This window comes from Helicoverpa zea, chromosome 29, assembly GCF_022581195.2.
Source record: "Helicoverpa zea isolate HzStark_Cry1AcR chromosome 29, ilHelZeax1.1, whole genome shotgun sequence".
NCBI classification, from domain to species: domain Eukaryota; kingdom Metazoa; phylum Arthropoda; class Insecta; order Lepidoptera; family Noctuidae; genus Helicoverpa; species Helicoverpa zea.
The window spans coordinates 2,438,855-2,466,587 of record NC_061480.1 but is presented as its reverse complement, the minus strand read 5'-3'; the positions used below and the strand labels follow the sequence as shown (position 1 = coordinate 2,466,587).

General features: G+C 39.5%; 1 protein-coding gene across 4 annotated transcripts in view; it reads left to right on the top strand.

The window, feature by feature from the left end:
* Positions 1-27,733, top strand: part of LOC124644003 (spectrin beta chain, non-erythrocytic 1) — a 150,490-nt gene that overhangs the window by 49,071 nt on the left and 73,686 nt on the right. For 3 of the 4 annotated variants that reach the window (XM_047183172.1, XM_047183169.1, XM_047183170.1), the window contains exons 2-15: positions 12,756-12,920; positions 14,149-14,321; positions 17,368-17,535; positions 20,266-20,382; positions 20,892-21,049; positions 21,500-21,615; positions 22,056-22,168; positions 22,663-22,850; positions 23,476-23,614; positions 24,502-24,588; positions 24,993-25,123; positions 26,033-26,255; positions 26,826-27,022; positions 27,600-27,688. In XM_047183172.1, the coding sequence (XP_047039128.1) occupies positions 12,854-12,920; positions 14,149-14,321; positions 17,368-17,535; positions 20,266-20,382; positions 20,892-21,049; positions 21,500-21,615; positions 22,056-22,168; positions 22,663-22,850; positions 23,476-23,614; positions 24,502-24,588; positions 24,993-25,123; positions 26,033-26,255; positions 26,826-27,022; positions 27,600-27,688 (1,966 nt within the window). In that variant the 5' untranslated portion in view covers positions 12,756-12,853. The remainder of the gene's footprint in view (positions 1-12,755; positions 12,921-14,148; positions 14,322-17,367; positions 17,536-20,265; positions 20,383-20,891; positions 21,050-21,499; positions 21,616-22,055; positions 22,169-22,662; positions 22,851-23,475; positions 23,615-24,501; positions 24,589-24,992; positions 25,124-26,032; positions 26,256-26,825; positions 27,023-27,599; positions 27,689-27,733) is intronic. The other variant, XM_047183171.1, reaches the window with a different exon arrangement.

Genomic DNA, 27,733 nt, shown 5'->3' with positions numbered 1-27,733 from the left:
TTACCGGTAACAATGAAAAAACAAACATATATAACAAGATGGTGACCATCAACGGTCACCAGAAACATGCCTTCCTTGATTTTGGCAGCCAATGTACAATCGGCAAACAAAGTTTGGCTGACGAATTGTCTCTAAAACTAGATTCTAAGGATCTATTACACATTAGAGGTTTCGCATTTGGAACAACTCAGCCTATTGGGAAAGCAAAGGCTGAGATAGTACTGGATTTTGTGAAGGCTGAGGTAGACATATACATAGTGCCAGATGAGTATTTAAGTACAGATATACTAATTGGCCAAAATTTTACGGAAAGACCAGGTGTGGTAGTATACAAAACTAGCACAAGCCTAACTCTATATTCCGATTTCCCCGAAAAGGTTGATTTGTTAATCGCGGAAGATACTACGGTTGGTAAAATGACTAACATCAAAATCCGCTACGCAAACCAACACACTGGATATATATACATACCTGGGAATATATCTTACAAGATGGACGAGGAAATTATTACAATTCCTGGCATATATCAGGTTGGTGATGGTGTAGGGATGTTGCCAGTAATTAATTACTCCGGAAAAGAAGTCCTTATGCGAAAAGACAAAGTTATAGCTCGTGCATTACCTATACCTAATATACCTACGCTTTTGCATACACCAGTTTTAGAGGTAAATAACATAATAGAGTCTGACAGTACTAATTCTTATAGTTATAAACCTTTGACTATGGACATGTTAAATATAGGTGCCGACGCTACGCATGACCAACGTGATAGACTACTAACACTACTGAACGACTATAGGGACTGTTTCGCGTTAGAATTAGACGAACTCGGTAGGACCTCTATTTCTGAAATGCATATCAAATTACAGGACGATGTACCTATATCCTATAAGCCTTACCGCTTACCCTATACAGAGAAACTGGTAGTTCGAAATTTGGTGAACGAGCTCCTTGATTCTGGCATTGTGAGGGAATCCAATTCAGCGTATGCGAGCCCCATAGTCCTTGTTAAAAAGAAAAACGGCGAGTATCGTTTATGTGTGGACTACAGAGCCCTGAATAAGAAAACTATCAAGGATTCTTACCCAATGCCGGTCATAGATGACCAGTTAGATCGTCTGAGCGGTAAAAACTATTTTACCAGTCTCGACCTTAAGTCTGGGTACTATCAGATTCCCGTCGCGGAAGATTCCAAGCATTTAACCGCATTTATTACACCAGACGGACATTATGAGTACACCAGGATGCCGTTTGGCCTCGTGAACGCTCCTGCTGTATTCCAACATATGATCAACAAGGCTCTGGGTAAGGATAGATACGATCTGGCAATGCCTTACATGGATGATTTGTTATCCCCAGCCACGACGATAGATGACGGGCTGGACAAACTCAGGAAAATATTGGAGTCGTTACGCAAAGCAAGTTTGACACTCAATGTTAAGAAATGCTATTTCTTTCAAACATCTTTAGACTATCTGGGGTATGAGGTATCCAAAGACGGCCTAAGGCCTGGAAGCAAGAAAATCGACGCCGTCGCGTCTTTTCCGGTCCCAACAAATATACATCATGTGAGACAATTTGTCGGTTTGGCAAGCTTCTTCCGAAGATTTATTCCGAACTTCGGTGCTATCGCCAAGCCGTTGACTAGTCTCACGAAGGCCAACGTGCCCTGGTCATGGGAACAACCTCAAGAAGAAGCGTTTAATACAATTAAAGCCAAATTGATTCAGCGGCCTTTATTGGCCCTTTATGACCCTAGCTTCATTACAGAAGTACACTGCGATGCAAGTAAGCACGGAGTAGGAGGCATTCTACTTCAAAAACCCGATGAAAAGTCACCTCTGAGACCGGTAGCTTATTTCAGTAAGCAGACTACTAAGGAAGAGGAGTTTTTGCACTCCTATGAGTTAGAAACTCTAGCCGTAGTTCTATCGTTGAAGAAGTTTCGCATATATCTCATCGGTATTAACTTTAAGGTATACACCGACTGTAATGCCCTTAGAACGACACTAACAAAGAGGGACTTAGTTCCTCGAATTGCACGGTGGTGGCTTCTGCTTCAGGAGTATAACTTTACAATAGACTACAGACCTGGAGAGAGTATGAGACACGTGGACGCTTTAAGCCGCAATCCCATAACATCGGTAGATGACCCCGGATTGTTGGACGGGGACGAATTGGCGATCATGAATATTGGGACCACTGACTGGTTGCAGTCGGTACAATTGGCGGATCCACATCTGAAACTAGTCAGATCGATACTAAACACCGATAAGAGGGACATAAAGGATATTATGGAAAATTATGTTTTACGGAATGATAAGATATACCGAAAAATTGGAGATCAACTTAAATGGGTTGTCCCTAACGGGGCTAGGTGGCGCATCTGCCAGATGGGCCATGACGAATCTGGGCATTTCTCTGTAGATAAAACCCTCGACAAGATACAAAAAGATTTCTGGTTCCCCAAAATGACGAAATTCATCAAAAAGTACGTGTCGTCGTGCCTCAACTGCGCTTATAACAAAGCGTCGACTGGCAAAAGCAGCGGCTACCTGCACCCTATCCCCAAAGGGCGCACCCCCTTTCATACCTTACATATGGACCACTTAGGTCCATTTGTAAGAAGCAAAAATGGAAACGAATACATTTTAGGGATTATTGACGGATATAGTAAATTTATATTCATTAAACCGGTACGAAATCTCAAAAGCAAAACGACTATAAAAGTTTTAAAGGACATTTTCTGTGTGGTAGGTGTCCCAAAAATCATAATCAGCGATAGGGGAACAAGTTTCACATCCCTACTGTTTAAACGATACGTCCAGTCTATAGGTGTAAAACATGTTCAAAACTCCGTGGCAACCCCGCGAGCAAATGGGCAGATCGAGAGATATAACCGGACCATACTGGAGTCTCTAGCCGCATCCAACCACGGTCAGGATGAACGAGATTGGGACATGCACATAGAAAATGTGCAGTGGAGTCTGAACAATACCCGAAACAAAACTACTGGAGTCTCTCCGTCCGAAATCGTGTTTGGTAAAAGAACGACTGGACCCAACGAAGGGAACATTCTTAACGCCTTACGGGAAGACGACAGCGTAAACACTGACAATGACGAGGAACCGAATACGGAAGAATCAACTGATAAAGAACCGAATGGAAACGAACCGAGTAGATACGAACTTGACAGAGAAAAACAAAGATCTATAATTCGCGAGCTAGCCAATAAAAATATAGAAGATAGTCAGAAACAGATGAAGTTAAGATATGACAGCAACAAGGCACCTACCAAGATGTTTAATTTAGGGGACTTAGTCATGATCCCCAACCATCATCTCCCCGCAACCGGAAAAAGTAAGAAGCTTCTTCCTAAATTTAGAGGACCATATAAAATATCGGCGGTACTCAAAAATGATCGGTATGAAATTTCCAGTATTGACGGTCTGTCAAAACGGAAATATAAAAGCATATATCCTGCTGATCAACTAAAGAAGTGGATCACGTTTAATACTGACAACAATAGTGACGCACACGACCTAACCGACAGCGACTCCGACATTAACTGAATAGTGATTTCTGACACTTACTCGTTTACTGTATCAAACACTTAAATAAAACTACTCTTACAGATTTTATCGAGGTTTTATTATATTATTAGCTGAAACTAATACTTATAAGTATCACTAGCTTATGATATCTTTCCCACCAGTTTACTCCTTTACCTAATATTTTACAGGCATCACACATCTACATACATGTGTGTGTATTAATAATATGTACATACAACACTCACTATTATAATATAGTAGATATTACCTAGATAACTTCCCCCTTCCTCTAAGGCTACATTCCAGGATATACCGGAGTCAAGGGAGGAATAAAATCTGCCACTACGTTTACTTTGTTGGTGGAAATGGATACAAACCATGTACGTATAAATTGGTGGTGAAGGTCACCAACCGACATTTATAACACCTAATTGTCTGAGTGATGATGACTGAAGGATACCGTAGCGTAAGGTGCTCACTGAGACTAGTGAAGGATACCGAAACGCGCGGTGCTCGTCACATTACAAAGCAAACATTGGAGAAGGATGCTCATTTATTGTGGCGCTCTCCTATGACGTTCAACTCGTTAAAGAATACTGTGGCGTAAGGTGCTCACTGAAACTAGTGAAGGATACCGAAACACGCGATGCTCGTCACACTACAAAGAAAACGTTGGAGAAGGATGCTTATTTATCGGGGCGCTCTCCTAAGACGTTCAATTCGTCAAACTACAAGACGGCACTAATCGATGCAGATTTGTATCTTACTTACTAGTTGGCCTCTCTAATAATACGTTAGAGAACCATTAATTGTTATTGTAACTAACTAATCTAATAAATTAAATATTAGAGATAACACTACAAATCAACCTCAAGTATTTTACAATAATTGTAAAGATAATAATATATTATATTTTACTTCTGGAAATCATAAAATTCACTGAATTAGTGGCCAGACATTAACTTAAACTTGTTTGACTGACACCAAAACCTAACTAATGAATTTAATTCTCATATCCACAGACCCTTTACTGGATTAAACCAACCGAATCTCTGGATGACTACAAAAGGCGGATGGAGAAATAAACTTCAAAAGAGCGGAAGAAAATAGACAAAATTATTATAGGAGTAAAGCAGTTAACTTGAAGAAATTATGGAAACTGATTTACTTCACAATCATTATCATGAAACTGTATGAGGACATACCACGTACAGCTCGAATGGCCGACACGGAATAGGGTCATTCCGTTAACAGGACGGCCGTCTATTAGCTGTATAACTTAAATTATTCAAAAAGTAATAATTTAAAATAATAAGCTGGCAACCCCAAGAGAGAGCGGGGGTGAAGGGGCGCGGAGGCGGCCATTCGAAGAGGCATGGCGGTTGCGATATTGTTAAAATTGATTAAACTCGTATTATATATAATATATCATTGAATTCGTAAGTGTTTTTCTAATACTTTTTTTTTCGGATCCTTATGTAAGGCATAGATTAACCAGTTCTCTTTATCTAAGGCACTAAGATTAGCCAGGCTCTTAAATCCACTTAAAATGTCTTGAATGTTTTTAATTACCTGTGTTAAAAGTCTAATTTATGCCATATACTGAAAGATTTATTATAACATTAGAACCAAAAAATGACATTAGTATAGAAACTATCTTCAAGCTTGACAGTAATTTGACATTACTTATGTCAACATTCTATCCCTAGTAAGGAAATGAAGGGATAGATCAAATATTGGGATCGGCTGTAAGCGTATCGGACCTACAACGACTCTCATTGACGGTTGACCTTTGAAAGATGACGTAACCATATTATAGAGTGATGACTAAAAGAAATAACAGACTATATTAGTCACGTTGTAGATTTTCCCAGAATTTTCTAGTTTCTCTCTCAGTTTGAATGATTATTCAACCATTTTTGTGGTCATAAGCACTACTCTTAAAGTTTTAAGAACCCGCAGAATAAACTGTCGGCCTATTTATAGTTTGTTCTGGCTCATAAATCAGTATGAAGATGAATGGTAGTACGCACATTACAAAGATCAGGTATTTAGCTGGTATCAGACAGACTGAAAACTTGGATTGGATAAAGATTTTTTTCACAAAAAGTCGTGTTAGTTACGCAACTACGGCTGAACCATTTAATCTGAAAATTAGAGGGATGGTAGCAAAAAGGGGGAAGGACATAGGATAGTTTTTGTCACCATCCGGCTACGGGAAGTAGATATCTCCGGACGCGGGTGAAACCGTGGACGGAAGCTAGTTCTATTTCAAAAGCCATGACGAAATAAATGCGTTGAACTAACGAACATACGGTTAACACATGTTAGAAACGGCAAAAAAGCTTCCAAACTTAGAATAAAATCCTTCCCGCCAAAAAAAACGTCGCCATTTTTTATCACATGTTCTTTTTTTACTCTGTCCCACACACGGAGGAAGGAAAGATAGCGGAGATGCCATAGAAACGGTAGGTCAGGCGCCTTCTTGTAGCTCAAGCAACGTACCGTAGCCGTGATCAGTTACTAGAACTAACGAGATGTTCGGGTTCCTTGTCAAATCAAAACCAATCAGTCAAAGATTGGTCCTGATTATTTGGTGATTTATTTGGGTGGAGCTAGTAACGTTCCTCGTCCCCCGAACTCCCGCATGTAGTCGCGCTATTTTCTTAGGAGATTTACGTTATGACATCTCCACTAGTAATTTTGTTCTCCATGGTCCCAGAGTAATTAAAGTGATGCCAGTCTTCGGTTTGACATACGAAAATCGATCGATTGAAACGGTGGTCAATCGAGATTATTTGCAATTCAAATTATAGATGCGTTCACTGTGAGATAATATATTTTTTGTTGTGAAAACGTTATTTGTTTAAAGTAATATTCAAATTAGTTTTTTGCAAAATCACGAAGAGCGAAAAATATTATAGTGTTCGAAAACAATGGGTGTAGAGTCTCATCATCTGTCGAGCCTTTTCCCGACTATGTTGGGGTCAGCTTCCAGTCTAACCGGATGCAGCTGAGTGTCAGTGTTTTACAAGGAGCGACTGCCTAGGGCAAGCTATTACCCCCTTGTGGGTGGTCTGGTTTCTGAATGTACACGACTGCCAACGATGTTCAAGTGACAGCCATGCCTTGATCTACAATTTATCGTGCTATCCAAAACACTGTCATTGGTGTCCAAGATTTACTTAGAAAGTACTTTTAAACTTCCTTACCCACTAGGCCAGCTATTTATTATATCAGTATACAAGCATACGGATATAATCCAACTTTACTAAGCGATCAAAGATCTTTTAAAATGCGCTGCAAGCGACGCGACAGTTGACAATGCTGGCTCCATTCACATAACTTTCTCTAAGTTTACATTAATACATGTATCGCTAACTTATTCTAGACATGTCGCACTTTTACAAGTTAATCTTGGCTTACTAAGTGTTTGGCGCTTTGGAATTGGTAATTGATGTTAAAAAGGCGCTTACTAATATCGCCCTTTCGCGATTCTGTTATGGTTAACTTCTAATAAGGTGTATCTGAGTATACCTCCAACATAGTTGGGAAAAGGCTAGCCAGAGGATGATGATGATGAAATGTAGCCTGATAATTAGTATTTTTTTAAGTCAAAAGTTATGACAAGCCACCCAAAAATGCCTTTCACCACTATGCCTACCAGTCTGGACAGAAGCAGTGACTGATTTTTTGTTTGTATCCATAAGGCTCCGAAACAATTGAACCGATTAGAAAAATTCTTTCACTGTTGGGGCGCTACACTCTTCCCGAGTAACATAGGCTATATTTCATTCCGGTACAGGCAGTAGTTCCCATTGGACGCGGCGGTGAAAACCGCGTAAAGTTGGCTATATTTCAATTCATTTGTAATGTACATTAGTGTAATATTACGTGGAAATCCATTGAATAACTGTGTTATATTGACAGAAGGTATCTTCAAGGAGCGGTCGCTATTCTTATCTTATATTTACTTGTAACTGATAGCAATGTACGATACTTACTTTAGTAATAATATTGCAGGTAAATATGGAGTGCAATTGTAGACTTTTTCCTTATGTTGGTCATACTGTACATTTACTATAAGTAGTTCCAATAATAAAATTTATCCTAGAACTACGCCTGCTAATCAAAAACTGCTGATTTTAAGCCTCTACATAGTTTGATTTAATTTTTAATTTGAAGTCGTGGTGGCCTAGTGGGTAAAGGACCAACCTCTCAAGTATGAGGTCGCAGGTTCAATCCCAGGTCAGGCAAGTACCAATGCAACTTTTCTAAGTTTGTATGTAATTTCTAAGTAATCTTAGACACCATTGACTGTGTTTCGGATGGCACGTTAAACTGTAGGTCCCGGCTGTCATTGAACATCTTTGGCAGTCGTTACGGGTAGTCTGAAGCCAGTAAGTCTGACACCAGTCTTAGAGGTATCAGGTTGCTTGAGTAACTGAGTTGAGGAGATCAAGGCAGTCGCGTCTTGTGGCACACTGGTACTCAGCTGCATGCCGTTAGACTGGAAGCCGACTCCAACATAGTTGGGAAAAGCCATGACTGATGATTATGATGTTTTTATTACGTAAACAACCTTTTTTAAACCAAACCAGTTATTCATCGATACTTTTTGCTTGTATACGCCGAATCAGCGTCACAAAAACGTTCCGTTGCAAGCAAAAAACTGCATTATCTGCACTACAATATATCTACATACATCTATAGGGCCGTCCGTTCCACATAATTTATTTACTAACGGCCATTGAACTCCGGTGTCGATAACGTTAACGTTGCAAGTAATAAAACGAAGTATTTGTGTATAACAGTTATATCGATTTTGCTTGGAGAACAAAATGACTAGCGGAGATGTCATAACGCAAAATCTCCTAAGAAAGTAGCGCGACAACATGCGGGGCGAGGGGGACGAGGAACGTTACTGGCTCCGCCCTTACACGCCCTCTATTTTCAAAATGAAATCACTAATCAATGTAGACCAATCTTTGACAGATTGGTTTTGATTTGACAAGGAACCCGAACATCTCGTTAGTTGTAGTAACTGATCACGCTCACCGTACGTTCCTTGAGCTACAAGAAGACGCCTGACCTACCTTCCTTATGGCATCTCCACTATCTTTCCTTCCTCATTTGTCACCATCCGGCTACGGGAAGCAGTTATTTCTGGACCCGGGTGAAACCGTGGGTAGCTAGCCAGGAGCTAGCTTATTATATATTAAACTAGCAAACCCGGCGAACTCCGTTTCGCCACCAGATGGCTTCGTTTTAGGTGGTGTACATTTTGTTTGGTGATTAAAAGATAAAGATTTTTTTGTCTTGAATTTTTCTGCTATAAACCTCACGGAGCCCGAGACCTTTCCGTGGAAATCGGTTCGTGCGTTCTGAAGTTATAGCGTCAGGAAGGAAAACCCGACTTATTTTTATATATTAGATTAGGCATGTAAATAGGTATTATTATAAGACACAGGTAGGTATCAACGCTATTTAGAGAAGGCAATTTATTTACTAAATTCTGAACTAACTTCTACATCAAACATATACCAACCTTACCATTCAAACAAACAATTAAAAAACGCACACAAAAGCGATAAAGAGAGCACAAAAAAATAAAAATAAACGTAGTCATAATACACGAGCCATATCGCGTGCTCATTGACCGTACGACCGACAACGAACCGTCAAATGCGCGTGCCAAGCTATGTAGATACTATACTAGCGACCCGCCCCGGCATCGCACAGGTATTTCTCAACTATTTAATGGATGAAGCGCAGCGTAGGACGTCCACCAACATGGTGGACAGACGACCTTATACAAGTCGCCGGAATACGCTGGATGCAGGTCGCCTCCAACAGGTATCTGTGGAGATCTAAGGGGGAGGCCTATGTTCAGCAGTGGACGTCCTATGGCTGAGATGATGATGATGATGATGATTTAATGGATGTTATTATCCATCTAAACCTTCCTCTTCAATCACTTTGTCTATTTAAAAATAACCACATCAAAATCCGTTGCGAAGTTTTGAAGATTTAAGCATACATAGGGTGTAGGGACTAAAAAGCGGACCGGTGGTGTCGGATTGCCGTCCCATCGCGCTATGAGAGTGAAGGAATAGTGAGTGCACCTGTGTCCAAGCAAATGTGCGAGCACTATAAATGTCCTGCGCAGCTGATTGATCTCCTTATGAGAACAACCGCCATGGCCGATAACACTGGTCAACAAATTATTATTATTTTTTTGGTGCAAAGGTGAAATATACAATTTCTTGTAGAATATTTGATACGTAATCGAAGTCCAGAACATAAAGTTGCACTTGCACGTAGGGATTTAGAGATATACCCCTCCTAAAGTACCAAAAACGCGTTTTTTTATGATATTTGATGTAATTTTTTGGGGACAGCAGAATTTTCTAGTAATTTCTAACTAAAGCATTATATAGTACTACTTTCCCCGCATTAACCCCATTTTAGTATATATTTTTGCAAGTTTTCTTTCTCAATATATACCATTTTAAATATAAAGTGAAGTTTTTTCATACTAACAGGCCAAATAAAATATAGGGAAGATCGAACTATCGTAGCTGTATACATATTTCATGAAAATTTAAACTCTTAGCGTTCGAAATAAAAATGAATTTCAATCGGGAAGAGTAGTACTATATAATGCTATAGATAGAAACTAAAAAACAATTTTGCTGTCCTTCAAAAAAATCGTCAAATATCGTTAAAAAACGCGTTTTTGGTTCTTTAGGAGGGGTATATCTCTAAATCCCTACGTGCAAGTGCAACTTTATGTTCTGGACTTCGATTACGTATCAAATTATCTATAAGAAATGATATATTTCACCTTTGCACCAAAAATGCTGTTGACCAGTGTAATCAGCTAGGAGGACATCATTCACTCGTCATACCTATCGGAACACTAGAATGCACGTAGAAATCATCACAAGACTTATCTTACAAACAAGTCAAAACACAACTCATCATCTGCTTAGCCTTTCCCAACTATGTTGGGGTCGACTTCCAGTCTAAACGGGTGCAGCTGAGTACCAGTGTGCCACAAGGAACGACTTCCTATCTGACCTACTCAGCCCTTTTGGTAAGACTGGTTGTCAGACTTCTGACTATCCGTAACGTCAGTCTGAGCTGAGTTTCTGTTTGACATTTTTGATTCGTATAGAGAACAAAGTCAATTGTCAGTATTTAGCGTACATTTAATTAAAAAATCTCGACAAAAGGTAGCTTTGTGTTCACGCGCATGACCGTGAACTAACGGGTCTCGTGCCATTGACCACTAAACATAACATTACTTGTGTAATTGTATGTGCTATACTCTGAAATTATACATTATGCCATCAAAAGTGTGGCCCAGTGTGCGGCACTGTGACGCACACAAATGTATCTTCTGGTGTACTCTAGCAAACAGTAACAAATTGCGTGCGAACATTTGTAAAATGTCCGCGAAATTGCAACCTTTCTTCGCAAACACATGTGTTCCGAAAAGCCTATTTTTCTAGTGTTTTTTTGAACAAGTTTTGTTATTTTGTTTCAAGACACATTACCGATTTCAGACTTAGGAGTCCGGGTTTCCTCAAGATGTTTTCTTTAACTTTTACTCGGTCATTAGTGTCCAAGATTCACAAATAGCCCTTCTCAATAGTTTATCTATGCCATAGATAGGAATTTGAATTTGATATTACTCGTAAAGGTGCTAATGTCAAATTCCTATCTCTAGTTAGCAAAACGACAGATAGATGGGATATTGGGAACAGCCATCAGAAAGAACATATAACTTGGAAAAGTTACAATTATCTAATTTAATAATCATTTTAGGCTTGAATTAAAACAGTTCTAATATAAAGTACACAACTGATAAAACTCTATACAAAATTAATATTTACTCTTCTATAAAGTTAAATAGCTCTTATAACGTCATTATAAGACAAATAGCAGTATTTAACCAAATGTTTGAACCACTCGTCATCTTAAAGAGGAGTCATGACCGGATATCAATGGTTGAGTCAATGAGGGTTTTCGATACTTTTTCTGCCGCCAGGCGGCGCTTCGTATGCGTCAGGTCCAAACAGCTGTCAAATAGTATGGAATTGTAGGGTCCGAACTTATTGTTTATTGAAATTCTGTTATATTGGAAGTGTTATTGATTTTATTATGGACTACGGTCAGAATAAGGTTTCCGAACTAAAAACTGAGCTAAGAGAGAGGGTGCAAAAGTCACTGGTACTAAGGAAAAGCTTGTTGAAAAATTTGTTAACACAATATGATTTAGTTTTTTTATTTACTCAACCTCAATAGTAAAACAATAATGCAGTGCTTTAATTATAAAATAAAAAAAAACACTAAAATCGTTCACTATTCATAGTAAAGATAAGCACTTTGACAGTTACCTGGACCTGACGACTCGGTGCTGCCACCTCGTGGACGCCATTTTAGAAAACCCTCATTATCGTGTTATTCATAATTGCGGTGACTGTAGCTCCATCTTTCGTGTGTTAGGGTAAGCTTTTGAAATTGAAAGGGAATATTATTTTTATGAAAAACATATTTAAATAACTCACGTTCTTTTATTTAGTTAAAAATGTCGATCGAAGTTAAGCAATGCTTAGCACGGTAAGAAGATGTAAGTAGTAAGTAGACCTATGATATAACGAGTTCTTCCTTGTTCAGGCCGCGAACGCATATCAGGTGGCTTGCTTAGCGCCTAGTGTCTAGCGCGTCACCTAGCGAGTAGCCCAGTAAAACAAACGTTCTAAAATGAACGCGATCGGCTGCACTGCGCGTTTAGCGCCTAGCTAGACGAATAGCCAGGATGAAAGCCGCTAGGCACTAGGCGCTAAGCAAGCCACCTGCCTGTGCGTTCGCGGCCTTAGGAAGGCACCCTGCAGACAAACTGATGGGTCCCGGCTGTTATTGAACATCTTTGACAGTCGTTACTTTTAGCCAGAAGCTAGTAAGACGAACTACCTATGTATAGGGTTTCCTGGGTTACTGGGTTGAGGTCAGATAGGTAGTCCTCCCTGGCTGGGATGCTAGGTATATTCACAAACGTATCCAATCATCATTGTATCAGTATCAGAAACTGTCAACAATAATACATCACGAATCACGAATCGACAATGTAAAATAACGCCAAAAGTATCCAAAAACCCTTCAAAATAATCTAACATCCAAATCTATTACCAGATATAAAAAAAGAAACAAAATAAACCATAATTAATCTGTGGCGTTCAGTGTTGCAAACCTAATGAGAACTTTGTAGTAAGTGTTGCCGCATCACAAAAATGCAGCGGCAACTGAGCAACGTTAGCGTTTATTCGTACCAGGATTACCAGCCTTCTAGAAAATATGGTAAGTATTATAGAATGTAAAACATAGAGGGCATAAATAAATTATTATGCCAGTCTTAGCAGGGCTTTGTGACTGATCAAAACTTTTTGCTTGGTGGGACCAAGTAAGGAGACCGTCATATTATGTAAAAGAACTTGCAAGAAAAGAGGCCCTTTGTGGCATCTCCGACCCGGTGATATTGAGTCGCCATAATGTTTGACGAGAACTATATACACCGCCTGCAAAAATCCAACTGCAATGTAATTTCTTGGTCTTCCTTTCATGATTCGGATAACCATTATTTTCGACGACCGTAAACCATGCAGAGTATAATATCTTGTACTAATTTCCACTTGTTAAGCACTATCACTATTTGATCAGAAGATAAATAAAGAAAATACATAGAACATTATCAACAAGTAGAGACCCGACTTGCGCTATGCGAATCAATCCGTAAGTTCTTGCGATGCGTCGCGCGAAATCGCAGATTTTTATGATGCGACATCGTATATTATATAGTATTGTGTACAGTAGACTGCACATCAGTGGTAACTGTCATGCACCTTAACTCAAGAGTAATAAGTACGATTTTCCTATAAAGCTGTTACCACTGACCTGAAGTTGACTGTACAAGCCCTAACCTATTCACTCTAGACCTGAAGATTCCTGGATTGTCAATATCATAAAACACAGATTTTGCCTGGAAATTCTCTATTTTGAATAACAGAACTTGCACACTGCCGCCTTTGGGGACCATCCCAACCATCCGGTCAACTTTCGGCTGAAAGTTTACTCTTACAGCCAGTTTCTTCATCAAAAGTAAAAGTATTGTTATAAAGTAGAAGTAACGGTCAATTTCGTTTTATCTTATCTACTAGCTTCTGTCAGCGGTTTCACCCGCATCCCGTAGGAACCACGGCACGAACCCGGGTAAAAAGTAGCCTATAGCCTTCCTCGATAAATGGGCTATCTAACACTGAAAGAATTTTTCAAATCGGTCCAATAGTTCTTGAGATTAGCGCGTTCAAACAAACAAACTCTTCAGCTTTATAATATTGGTATAGATTAGTTTTACTGTTACTTTAGCCTTGAAAAAACGAATTTGACCGTTACTTTTACTTTATGACATTGCTTTTGCTTTTACGATGAAGAAACTGGCTGTTAATGTCCCCAAAAACTACCAAAGACTATATATTATACCCTTTAACATAAACTCTAACCATCTCTTTCTTCTTTTTTCTCCTACCAGGGCAGCAGTATGAGCCAGGAGGTTATGCGGCCGCGATACAGCAGAGAACAAACATGACTCAACGCGAAGATGCGCTCAAATTCGAGCAGGGCCGCATCAAGGCCCTTCAGGAAGAACGACTGCACATACAGAAGAAAACTTTCACGAAATGGATCAACTCGTTTTTGCAGAAGGTATGACTTTTACATACTTATCAACTGCGTTTTTTGGTGGGAAATCATCAAATAAATGTCGGCTCCCGCTGTGGGTGCAGCGTGCTTGAGGGACCATGTTCCTTCTGGAGCTCTTTATGTGCCAGGGTCGCGGTAATTCGCGCTTACTTTTCTCACTGCTTCAATCAATATTTTATATTTCAAGAGTTTGTACGCGCTAATTTAAGGAACAACTGGACTAATTTGAAAAATTATTTCTGTTGTCCGTCCGTTCATTTTTGTCTTTGAGGCTGGATATACGGCTATTCTTTAGATTAAATATATTATAGATACTACTATTCTTTAGAGGGAAGTTTTGTCCTTAAGAAGGCTAATGGTTATTTTTTATTCGGGTGTGTGAAGTAGGTCCTGATTGTTCGAAAGAGTAACCGCGGCCCTGATACATAAAAGGCCTACGACGGAACACGACGGTCTTTATTCAGTAAGAGTCTGACACTCCCTCACCGCTGCTTACCCACAGCGGGAGGGGTCATTTGATGATTTTTGACGTCGTTAAAAAAAAAGGCTAATGGTTATTTTTTATTCGGGCGCGTGAAGTAGGTCCTAGGTGTGGGTGAAACCGATGGCGTATTTACAGTACATACAAAATATATGTTTGATTTATCAATCCAAGTATAATTTTAGTTATTTTCAACAAAGTGTAGGTTTATTAAGATAAACATTGGTGCAACGGCAATGATGAATTATTGACACATCATCAGTTTAAATAGAATATTGTGTCATGCATGTATCATATTGTTTATTTTATATGTACTTGTGTGTTTAGTCACGTTTTGAAAATTGTTAATACTTACTTTGTTTGATTATATAAAAGACCAGCCGTTTTCCGGCGGTTTCACCTGCATCCTGAACTGCTGTCCGTACCGATATAAAATATAGCCTATGTTACTCGGGAAGAGTGTAGCGCCCCAACAGTGTAAGAATTTTTATATCGGATCTGTAGTTTCGGAGCCTACAAATCCTCTTTATAATATTAAGTAGGAATAGGTATAGATAAACCCAAATCCATTTAGCCGTATTAATTAGAAAAGGATCAAATAAAATCAAGAAATGAAATTGATTGCTTCTTTAATCAAGTTAGAGAAAACGCAATATCTTCGTAAACTTGACAATAAATGAGCAATAATCGCATTGTTTTCAATCAATTATCATCATACAAGTGATTAATTTTATTTATTAAGACAAAGAGAACGTCAATTTGATCTTAATTAACATTAAGTAATTATTGTAATTATAGCAACACTGATTCGATATCGCGAAACATTTTTCTGTGTTTGTTTATACCTTCATGGCTCCGAAAATATTGAACCGATTTAAAAAATTCTTTCACTGTTGGGGCTCTACACTCTTCCCGAGTAACATAGGCTATATTTTATCCCGTTACGGACAGTAGTTCCCACGGGACGCGGGTAAAACCTTTGGCAGAAGCTCATCATCCTCCGAGCGTTTTTCCCAACTATGTTGGGGTCGGCTTCCAGTCTTACCGGATGTAGCTGAGTACCAGTGCTTTACAAGGAGCGACTGCCCTATCTGACCCCCTCAACCCAGTTACCCGGGCAACCCAATATCCCTTGGGGTGGACTGTTGTCAGATTTACTGGCTTCGACTACCCGTAACGACTGCCAAGGATGTTGAGAATGACAGCCCTCCACAGACACTCTCTTCCCGAGTAACATAGGCTATATTTTATCCCGGTACGGGCAGTAGTTCCCACGGGACGTCGGTAAAACCGCTGGCAGAAGCTTGTTTACAATAAACAAATGAATTTGTTAGGTAATAAAGTATTGTATGAGTAAGTCTGACATCACCCAAGGGTAGAATGTCGGAAACCAATTGATTTATTATTGTTATTTATCTAAGCAAACGACTTTACAATTGATTTATTTAGTTAAAAACATCTTGATTTCATTGTCTTTATTTTGTTTTAAAATGAAATTATTTAGATGAATAGTTTGGAGTTGCGGCAAAACTTAAAATATAGTGACAGATGAGAAATATGCTAAGTTGCACCATTTAACTATAACGATAACCAAAATATGGCCAGCCGTATACTTGCCGCCTATTGGTCAAATCGGCGATTTGACAACTGAAAATGGTTTGGAAACTTCTTCTCATACCCGGATAAAAACCCATCCATACTAATATTATAAAGCTGAAAAGTTTGTTTGTTTGTTTGACCGCGCTCAACTCAGGAACTACTGGTCCGATTTGAAAATTTCTTTCAGTGTTAGATAGCCCATTTATCGACGAAGGCTATAGGCTACTTTTTATCCCGGTACGGGAAGTAGTTCCCACGGGATGCGGGTGAAACCGCTGGCAGAAGCTAGTATTCCATATTCAGATAGATTTCTCTATCAGAGAAATAAAATAAAATCTTTCCTTCTTCTCTTTCAATATTAGTATAGAAAGCCTCTTTGTCTGCCTGTCCTTGGCGCTTTCACGACAAAATTACTGAACCTATTTAGAGGTACTTACAACAATCAAGAACCTGAGAAAAGACATGCTGTCTATTTTTTTTCGGGGAACGGAAGGTAGTTCCATCGAGACGCGGGTGTAACAGTGTGGTTATTTATAAAGGGTCATTTAGTAATAATTATAAACTGATGATGATGTCGATTATCGGCTACGACGGCTGTTCTCACGTAAGGAGATTAGCCAACTACGCAGGACATATTATAGTGCACGAGCATTTGCGCAGACACAAGTGCACTCACTATTCCTTAACTCTCATAGCCCGATGGGACGGTAATCCGACACGACCGGAAAGAGATCAGGCGCAGGACCGACATTTACGTGCTCTCCGATGCACGGGAGTATCAATCACCAACTTCCAGGCTCCGGGCTGCTTTGTGAAAGTCTTCTAAAACCCACAAAGCGATTTCGGCCCGACTCGGGAATCGAACCCGAGACCTCGTGCTCAGCAGCCGCACTTGCGACAGCTAGACCAACGAGGCAAATTATAAACTAAAAACATATTATAATATCTCCTTATTTCTTCCTCTTTCAGGCACGCATGGAGGTAGACGACCTCTTCGTGGACCTGGCAGACGGTCGGCGCCTGCTCAAACTTTTGGAGATCATCAGCGGAGAACGCCTGCCGCGCCCAAACAGTGGGAGAATGAGAGTCCATAAGATTGAGAATGTTAATAAGAGCTTGAGTTTCTTGCATACGAAGGTGAGATTTTACGTATTTGGTTGTTTTTTAGGGTTCCGAACCCAAAGGGTAAAATGGGATCCTATTGTTTTCGGTCCGATGTCCGTCCGTCTGTCACCAGGCTGTATCTCATGAACCGTGATAGTTAGAGAGTTGAAATTTTCACTGATGATGTATTTTTGTTGCCGCTTTGACAACAAGTACTGATAACTATAGTTCGGCCATTCAGAGAATGCGTTCCTGACACGTCGCGATTGAACTGACGACGTAACTTTGCAATGGCGTTGCAGTTACGATAAAATATTTTTGCTGGTTGTTTACCGTTTTAACAATTGAGGAGCATTAAAACAACATTATTATATCAATAATCAATGAATGTTATTACGTCGTCAGTTCAATCGCGACGTGTCAGGAACGCATTCTCTGAATGGCCGAACTATAGAATTATATTAATTTTTTTTGGGGCTCCCATGTCTCATACAACAAACGTGATTTTTTTTCCTCATTTTCTAAATAATGGTACGGGACCCTTCGTGCGCGATTCCGACTCGCACTTGGCTGGTGTTTTTGCTTTAGAGTAGACTCTCATACTGCAAACTTTTGAGCCGATAGTTTGTTTACGCTCGTAAATCGGTATAGAGATGAATGGTAGAACGTAAAATACAGCAATCCGAACAATGACCGAACTATAATAAAATTAGCGATTTTCTTTAAAAAAAAAAACAATCGTCCCACTTTCGCCCGACAATTTAGTCTGTAGTATGCGGGTATTCCAAATGTGAAGTCCAATCTACATTAAAAATAACAAACTACTTATTAAAATAACACTGTTTTAGTATAAATAAACGATTTATCTATCAATTTCCTGTGCGTTCTGTACGTCAATTTATTAATACTTTTATCTATAAACGCATTCTTTAAAAATACTTGTACCATGTAGGCTACAGCTGACTGATAATCCATATCTAAGCTTCTATACTAATACATTATAATTTTTGACGTGACAACGTCTTATAAATCGATGGAGCCGGCTGCACGCACGAAAAAACATGACTCATGCGGCGTTACCTCGCTCTGAGGCGTTCCGTTTAAGGCTTGAAGTGCAAGCGAGAGCACGCAACGAGTAACAAAGAGGCACGATCGGCCTCCGCGTTCGGCAACGTTCGACATCTGACGATCAATTTCTTATGACGTTGTCACGTTCGACTATCGTCAGTAAACCGACTTTACAGACAACCGTTTTTTTTTATTTGAACTGTAAAGGCTCCGAAATTACTCAACCTATTTGAAAAATTCTCTCACTGTTGGAAGCTACACTCTTCCCGAGTAACATAGGCTATATTTTATCCCGGTACGGGCAGTCGTTCCGAGTGAAACTGCGGGAAAACGGCTAGTTGGTAATATATTATTATTTTTTCATGAAACGTGTGTCGACTGGTTGACATTGCTAAGCCTGTTCATAGATAAGATAGAGTATCTGTACTCTTTGGTCGATAAGTTATGTAATTTGTCCTTTAGTACTTATATACTTATCAAATTAACTATCCGACTAGCCTATTCCCAACCATGTTGGGGTTGGCCTTCTGTTTTTTTGAATGCAACTGATTACCAGTGTGCTACATGGGGTCACTAGGTAGTATGGAGTAGCTTAGCTAGCAAAAAAGCTGTTGGTTTGCACCCTAAAGGCTTCGAAACTATTTCACTGTTGGGGCGCTACACTCTTCCCGAGTAACATAGGCTATATTTTATCCCGGTACGGGCAGTAGTTCCCTCGGGACGCGGGTGAAACCGCGGCAAAACGTCTAGTAACTTATAAAATCAGAATAACATAGACTACTTGTCGAGTAAATTATACGTCAGAATAACACATAGACTACTTCTTTTTCGGGAAGTAGTTCAGGACACTAGAAGCTAGTAATGCATAAAAACAACACGATTGGGTACGAAGAAACCACGCAAGTGCTGTCTTGTGTAGGCTTCGAGAATTACGCAATTATGTTACATACAACAGACATATTATGTAAACTAGCTGATTCTAGTAGATTTACTTAGTTTCCTGAAATTATTAGGTACATGTTGTAAACTTACTGCTTAATATTAAGACTGTTGTGTGCTTGCTTGAATGTGCTAATCTCAAAAGAATTGGATCGATTCGAAAAATTCTTTCACGGTTGGGAAGCTAAACTATCTTCTAGTGACATAGGCATTTTATCCGAGTACGGGGAAAAGTTCGCATGGTATGGGTAAAAAACCGCTGGTGGAAACACAGTTTACTTTATACATAGTTTAAATTAGTAAAAGTTACTATATTTCTGGAATAATCAGTTACGCTATATGAACGTAACGTTGAACACGGCTGAACCGATATGACTGAAAGTTAATGAGACCTCAGAAACAGTAACCGGATATAGGATACTTTTTAGGGTTCCGTACCCAAAGGATAAAACGGGACCCTATTGTTTTCGCTCTTCTGTCCGTCCGTCCGTCCGTCCGTCTGTCACCAGGCTGTATCTCATGAACCGTGATAGTAAGAGTTGAAATTTTCACAGATGATGTATTTTTGTTGTCGCTATAACAACAAATACTGAAAACTAGTATTAAATAATATTTTGGGGTCTCCCATACAACAAACGAGATTTTTTTGTCCGTTTTATAAATAATGGTTCGGAACTCTTCGTGCGCGATTCCGACTCGCACTTGGCCGGTTTTTTAAATAACCAGTACTTAACCCAAACTCCTTCCTAATTCCAGGTGCGCCTAGAATCGATAGGTGCTGAAGACATAGTGGACGGCAACCCGCGCCTGATCCTCGGGCTGGTCTGGACTATCATTCTGAGGTTCCAGATCCAGGAGATTGAGATTGATGTGGTGAGTATTTTATTCTACGTAGATTTAATTTTAAAAAATTTACGATATTTCGAAAAAGAAGCCTTGAAAATAAATAAGCATCAGAAAAAAGTGTAAAAAAAATCCTCTCTGTTAACTGGGAGGTTGACCACATGATTACGCTTGTTGGCGATTTTTATGATTTGTCATTTTTTTCGGATTTTCCACATCCGGCAGAAGGAAAATGAAAAGTTATAGGAGAGGCTTTTACCAAGCTGTGGGGCACTGAAGGGAATAAATAAAATAGTATTATATATGTATGCTGTCATCTACAAATTCAAATATATTACCTCTAAACTTTCATCGTGGTATCGCTAAGCCTAAAAATATTTCAATGAATACTATACTCTGACTTCTATATTGAATACTGAAGATAACTATACCTCGACGTGAAAGGGTAGCGCCTCGAATTATTTAAAGGCCCCTCCCATAATTTATCCCCTCTAGCGTGCAAAGAAATAGCCACGATTCTAACCTATATTCCCTCCCAGGACGAAGAAAACGAGTCCTCAGAGAAGAAGTCAGCGAAAGACGCGCTGTTACTCTGGTGTCAACGCAAGACGAGCGGCTACCATGGCGTGCATATACATAACTTTACCGACTCCTGGCGCTCCGGGCTCGGGTTCAATGCTCTTATACATGCTCATAGGTAAGTCCTTACAAGTTTCCTAGGGCCTCTAGTAAGTAGACCAGCAGGGCCAAAGACTGCCGGGGCCGCGGGATTTTTCGAAAGAGTTACTGCGGCCTTGGTACATAAAAGGCCTACGTAGGAACACGATGGATTCCTCTGGTACTGATCATCCTTGGCAGTCGTTACGGGTAGTCAGAAGCCAGTAAGTCTGACACCAGTCTAACCAAGGGGTATTGGGTTGCCCGGGTAACTGGGTTACGGAGGTTAGATAGGGCGGTCGGTACTTGTAAAACACTGGTATTCAGCTGCATCTGGTTAGACTGGAAGCCGACCCCAACATAGTTGGGAAAAGGCTCGGGAGATGATGACAACAAACAACTGTTGTTCCTCATAATTTTAAGATAGTATGTTTGTATCTTAGTTAGAAGGCCTAAATAAACCAAAATAATAACCACTATTTCTTTACAGACCAGACCTGTTCCGCTGGTCGGAGCTGCCGGCCTCAGACCACGTGGAAACCCTCAACCATGCCTTCGATGTGGCGCACAAACACCTCGGCATACCGCGGCTGCTTGATGCTGAAGGTAAGTTAATGAAAACTATTTCAAAAGTTTTACAGTTGAATATTAAGTAATATATAAGTCACACTAAAATAATGTAGGTGTGTATTATTTAAGTAAAAGTATGTGTGTTACTTCTTCAAGTGCAAACGGCTAAACTGATTTTAATGTAACTTGACAGTAAGTATAAACATCAAAACGAATTTAAATCAAGTCACATCAAAATCTAACCTTTATTTAAATATCTAACGTAATGGAGCATAACTATCTCCAGGGCTTTTTTTACCTAAAAAAACTGCTTAACCAAATTGTATCCATGATTTACGTATTACTTTAGAGGCAGGATTCGGCCAAAATTTGGTACAGATTGTGTTGATTTGTCAGGGATAATATTAGCGTGACAGCAACCCCAACACACTAAGGAAATGGCTAGGCACATGATTAAAACCTCTATTCCCCAACAGATGTGGACACCAGCCGTCCTGACGAGAAGTCGGTGATGACATACGTGGCTTCCTACTACCACACCTTCGCAAGGATGAAGAATGAGCAAAAGAGTGGCAGGAGGATCGCTAATGTAAGTGTTTTGACGTATGTTTGTTCATTTGTAGATGTGTCAAATGTATTTTGTCCTTTGTTTGCCGTTTTACACCCTCCATTTCCTTTTTTTCTCTTTTTCTACGTCTCTTTGTATCACAAGTCTCACTCCTTCTACCGCATTTTGTCATCACTATTTTTTCTTCATTTCCCTCTTATTCTCTCTCTCATCCACCTGCATTGGCCTCTTACTCCTTTAATAAAACAACTTACAAAATCTTCATTTGATTCTTCCCCCGCCCCCTGTTCTATTTTCTCTGACTTTTATCACTATTTTTCTCTGTTACTTATCATGTCAATTTATCTATCTTTCTCACATGTTTTAATTTCCATCTTACACCCAATCTCTCCTTCATTTCCCTCTCCATTTTTTCATTCACTCTCACTCTCATCTACTTTTACCTCTTACACTCTCCACTCTCATTCTCTCTCTCTCTTTATTCACACAAGATCTAAACACATTTCCTTTTTCAGATCATCGGCCAAATGATGGACTGCGATGACCGCAAAGGGGAGTACAGCAAGCTTTTCAGCGTACTCCTGGAGTGGATACTCCTGAAGATCCAGGAGTTGAACGGCAGGGAGTTCCCCAACTCACTGGATGGAATACAGCGGTTGTTGCTCGCTTTTAAACAGTATAGGACTGTTGAGAAGCCGCCTAAGTGAGTATTAGTATATTTTATCAAGTAGAATAAGTTATTAGGTAAAGATTTCATTATAAAACTTTATTCATTTGGATTTGCCTACTAAAGACAGAATTCTAAAATTATTACATTTCTAAATAACTAGAGTAAGCAAATCCCGATTAACTGAGTTGAGGAGGACAGATATATAGTCGCTCCTTGTAAAAACACCGATACTCAGCTACATTGGGATAGACCCCAACGGAGTTGAGAAAAGGTTAGGCCAGACCAGAGTAAGCAAATCAAAGGATAGAAAGGTAAATCTTTCGTAAATGGTTCTCCCACTCCATACTCCCAATATATGTTTTTATTTTAAATTAAACCCATTTTGTGACTAATCCCGCAGTTTTAGTCTTCCTACTCATCATATCCATGCCTATTTCTTGACTATTGTGAAGTCAATGTTGATTCCATCACTTTAAATAGAAGCTAATTTCGGACAGGTAAAGCTTTTAGACAGCTTCGAAAATGCAAAGGTTGTTGTCGCAAACTGGAACCTGCCTTTGTAATAATCTAAAAATTTTATTTATGTGACTTATCAGAATTAAACCCTCTAACCAAATTTTCTCAAATTAAACTTACCAATATATTGTCAAACCCTCAGATACAAGGAACGTTCAGAGATCGAAGCCCTATACTTCGACATTAATACCATGCAGAAGAGTCTGACGGGCGAAGCGTGGACTCCTCTAGAAGGACAACTGCCTCAAGACCTGGAAAGAGCCTGGCAGCAGCTAGAACAGGTGAGGTGGCCGTGGAAGTTAGTGGAATAATGCTGTGAGGGTTGAGGGTTGAATTTGAGGAGGGGTCGTGGTGTAGTACATCTGAGTAGGGTCTTACTAAAGATAGAATCTTGATTTGACTATTTATTTGAAACAGTAATCACATTGATTGTAAAAAAAAAATGGCGTTCACGGCCGATTTCGACCACGGCGGCTGTTCTCATATAAGGAGATCAGCCAGCTGCGCAGGACATATTATAGTGCACGAGCATTTGTGCAGGCACAAGTGCGCTCACACTCACTATTCCTTCACTCTCATAGCGCGATGAGACGTTAATCCGACACGACCTACATAATGATTAAGCTAATAATTTAGATTAAACAAATATATTTTTACAACTAAACAAATATATTTTAATAGAACAGATATTTTTATAAGTAAACCTATTTATATTAAAAATACAAAACATACTACTTTACTCAAAAATACTTTATGTAAAAAAATGAATTTGGTAAATGCAGCTAAAATATCAATGTAAATACAATAATTACAGTTACTTACTCAATTGAATCATAATTTTAAGCAGTAGTTTATTTGTTGAATATGTATTTGTGTAAAAAGTCCCATCAAGATTGTTTACCTTTAGTTAAACGCCTACTTTTTTTTGGTGGTAAATCATCCGATGATATTTCCCGCTGTGTGTCAGACTCTTACTGACTAAACCCGCCATGTTCCTTCTTAAGCCCTTTATGTACCAGCGCCGCGGTAATGAGCGCGAACAATCCCGCGGCCCCTACAGAGCTTTGGCCCTGTTGGGCCCCACTGGGGAGTTAAATGCTTACTCAAATGGAGTACATAGTCTAGTTATGGTAGATTTGAAACTAATGTTATTATTTTTTGTTGACAGGCGGAGCACGCTCGTGAGATCGCTTTGAGAACTGAGTTGTTACGACAACAGCGATTGGAACAACTTAACTACAAGTTTAACACCAAAGTAAGTGCAAGTTCTTTTCACAGAATAAAAAACAACTACGGTTGACCAAAATGGCCTTAATACCTAACTTATCAGATGAAAATATTATTTGTTTGCTCGAACGCGCAAATCTCAGGAATTACGGGTCTGAATTTGAAAAAAAATTTTTCACTATTGGGCAGGTCAGATTTGGAAAATTCTTTCACTTTTGAGAAGCTACACTATCCCAGGTGATGTAAGCTATATTTTATCCGGATGCGGGAAATAGTATTTCCACGAGACACGGATGAAGCCGAGTAAACAGCGAGTGCTTTATATTTCATTAGATTATCACATTTCAACAACAAAAAGGATTTATTTCTCAATGTTCTAATATACTCTCTCTCTACTTATCTCTTCTAATCTATCCTTTTTCTCCTCCACAGTCAGTCCTCCGTAAAGGCTACTTGAAGGAGATGATACAAGTGCTCTCAGACCCCCGCTACGGGTCTAACTTAGCGCAAGTAGACGCCACTGTGAAGAAACATGAAGCCATCTCCGCTGATATACTGGCTAGGTAAGTTATTTTATTTTTAGAAATTATTATTATGTCAAATAGTTGATATTTTGTTCAAAGGTTTTCAAAAATATAAACAGTGTATTGTGTGTGTAGTTTAACTTTTGATGAAGAAACTGGCTGTAATTAATGAACCAGGGTTGAAACTGTTTTCTAACAGCCAATTTCTTCATCAAAAGTAAAAGTCAAAGTAATGTCTAAAGTAAAAGTAACGGTCAAATTCGTTTTTTCTATTAGTTTTGCTGTCACTTTAGCCTTGAAAAAACGAATTCGACCGTTACTTTTACTTTAGACATTACTTTGACTTTTATGTTTGATGAAGAAACTGGCTGTAAGTACGTTATGGTAGCAATTTTTGGATCAAATTGGTCAATCTGATTAATAATGAGGGCCCAAATTGCCAAAATGTGGTCAGTTTATACCATTAACTTTGTTCAAGAGTTTATATTTCGGTGGTACTTTTTTCGATCATGTTTTTGTTTAAAGTCGATAAAATTAGAAATGTGCATACAGAAATGAATTCTAAGCAATGTACAAAAGAAAACTGGTGGTCCAGAATCATTAACAGAACATATCTGCATCATCAGTAACTTTTTTTTTTATCCGCCCTAAAATCAGCAAAATATGGATACATTTTACTATAAGTTGACGAAGTTTGCGCACTGAATAAAATGAATGCCTGTATATCGACTGTGTGACACTGGAGCTATCATCGTTTTAATTATTGTTTTTTTGCCGGGATCTGTCTTTTGTTTTTAACGTTCGAAAAATGCTGATTTAAATAAAGGTTTTGAATTTGAGATTGACTCGTAAGCTCCATATAAATGATGTCCAATTTTAGTCTCCAGTTGAAATTCAAAGGATAGATTATGTAAAGAATCCACCTTTAACCAATCAAATTCTCCTCAGAACCGAACGCTTCGAGGACCTCTCAGCCATGGCAGCAGAACTAGTCCGGGAGAACTACCACGGCGCAGAAGCGGTGTCCCGCACGGAACAAGCGGTGTTAGGCAGGTGGAACGAACTCCTCGAACTGCTGGAGAGGCACAGATCTTCATTGAGGAAGCTGGCGCACCTGATGGCGTTGTTGAGGGAAGCTGATACTGTGGGGCATACGCTGTCGGAGATGAAGGTAAGATTTTTTGGAGTTTTTAGTAAAATTATTGCAAGCAAGCGTGGTGATTAATGCTCAATCCTTCTCCGTGTGAGAGGAGGCTGCAGCCCAGCAGTGGGACGATAAAAAGGCCGTAACAGTAAAATTATTGATAGCAAAAAGTCAAGAGTTTTAGCAGGAATCTGTTATATAGTCTTGAATGCTAAATATGATGCTGAAATAGTTTTATTTGTTAGTTTTTGTAATTTTTATTCCCTGTTTTTTGTTTTGTATCAATTCATGTTTTAGCCACGTTTTCACTAATATTTTGTGGGATCAAGTCGCCCGTTTACGTAATTGTCTCTGCAAAAGTTCTGGAACAATATTCCGTGATATATATGTATAAGCCAGTCGAGGATGTAGCCAAAGGAGATTCCCGTTGGATCGCAGAACATATGCTAGACATAAATGACCCCTAGTAAAAACACGGTTTCGTCTAAATGGTCTTATTTTACTGCAGCATTTTTTGGTCACGTTAGTCTCAACTTTTTACACCAAAAAGCATGCCCCTAATATGCCCATTTTACATCTTATCTTCTTTTTCCTCAGGCCCAATTCCAATCAGAAGAAGTAGGCCGTCACCTAGTAGACGTTGAACGGCTTCTACAAGCTCACGCGCTTCAAGAGCTTCAACTTGGAGCCCTGGACGAGAGCATCCGCCGCCTCGTGCGGCACGGCGCCGCTGCTGAGGGGGCGAAGCACCAGCTCACTGCACAGCTAGAGCTGCTGCAGCAGGAGTATGACAGGTAGGAGTACGAGGAACGTGAGAGGATCCTGAGGATCCTGAAGGTCTGAAGGGAAGTGAGTGTGGAGTAGGTATTACCAAAGAGAGCCGCTGATCTCCTAGGGCAACCTTTCAAGAAGACACTGGGTTGGGTTGGGAAGTTGAAGAGAGAATCCAGTTGTACCAAGGTCTTGATAATGGTGGCTGTTCTCATATAAGGAGATCAGCTGCGCTGCGCAGGACATATTATAGTGCACAAGCATTAGCTTGGACTGCGAAGCACTCACTATTCCTTCACTCTCATAGCGCGATGCGACGACAAGCCGACGCCACCGGAGAGAGGGTTGTGATAGGTAGGTGATCTTTAGGTAGATCAAAGCTGTCATATAATTATTGCAGGATGTACAAGACTCCATCGCATCATGCTTTCTTTTACCACCCATTCAAGAACATCATCACCTATCCAAAATTTAAAAACGACTAAGATATGGGCGACCAAACATAAAAAAAATCATCCGAATTAATTACCTCCTCCTTTTTGGTAAGCCGATTAAAAACATGCTTATGCTCAAGTATTAACTATTTCTATTTGTTTCCAGCCTGGTAGCCGCCGCTAAAGACCGTAAGGCGAGGCTAGAAGACGCCAGGAACCTCTACCAGTTCTTGGAAGACCATGATGAGGAAGAGGGTAAACTATAAAAAACTAAATATACTTTTTAAACGAACTTGATTT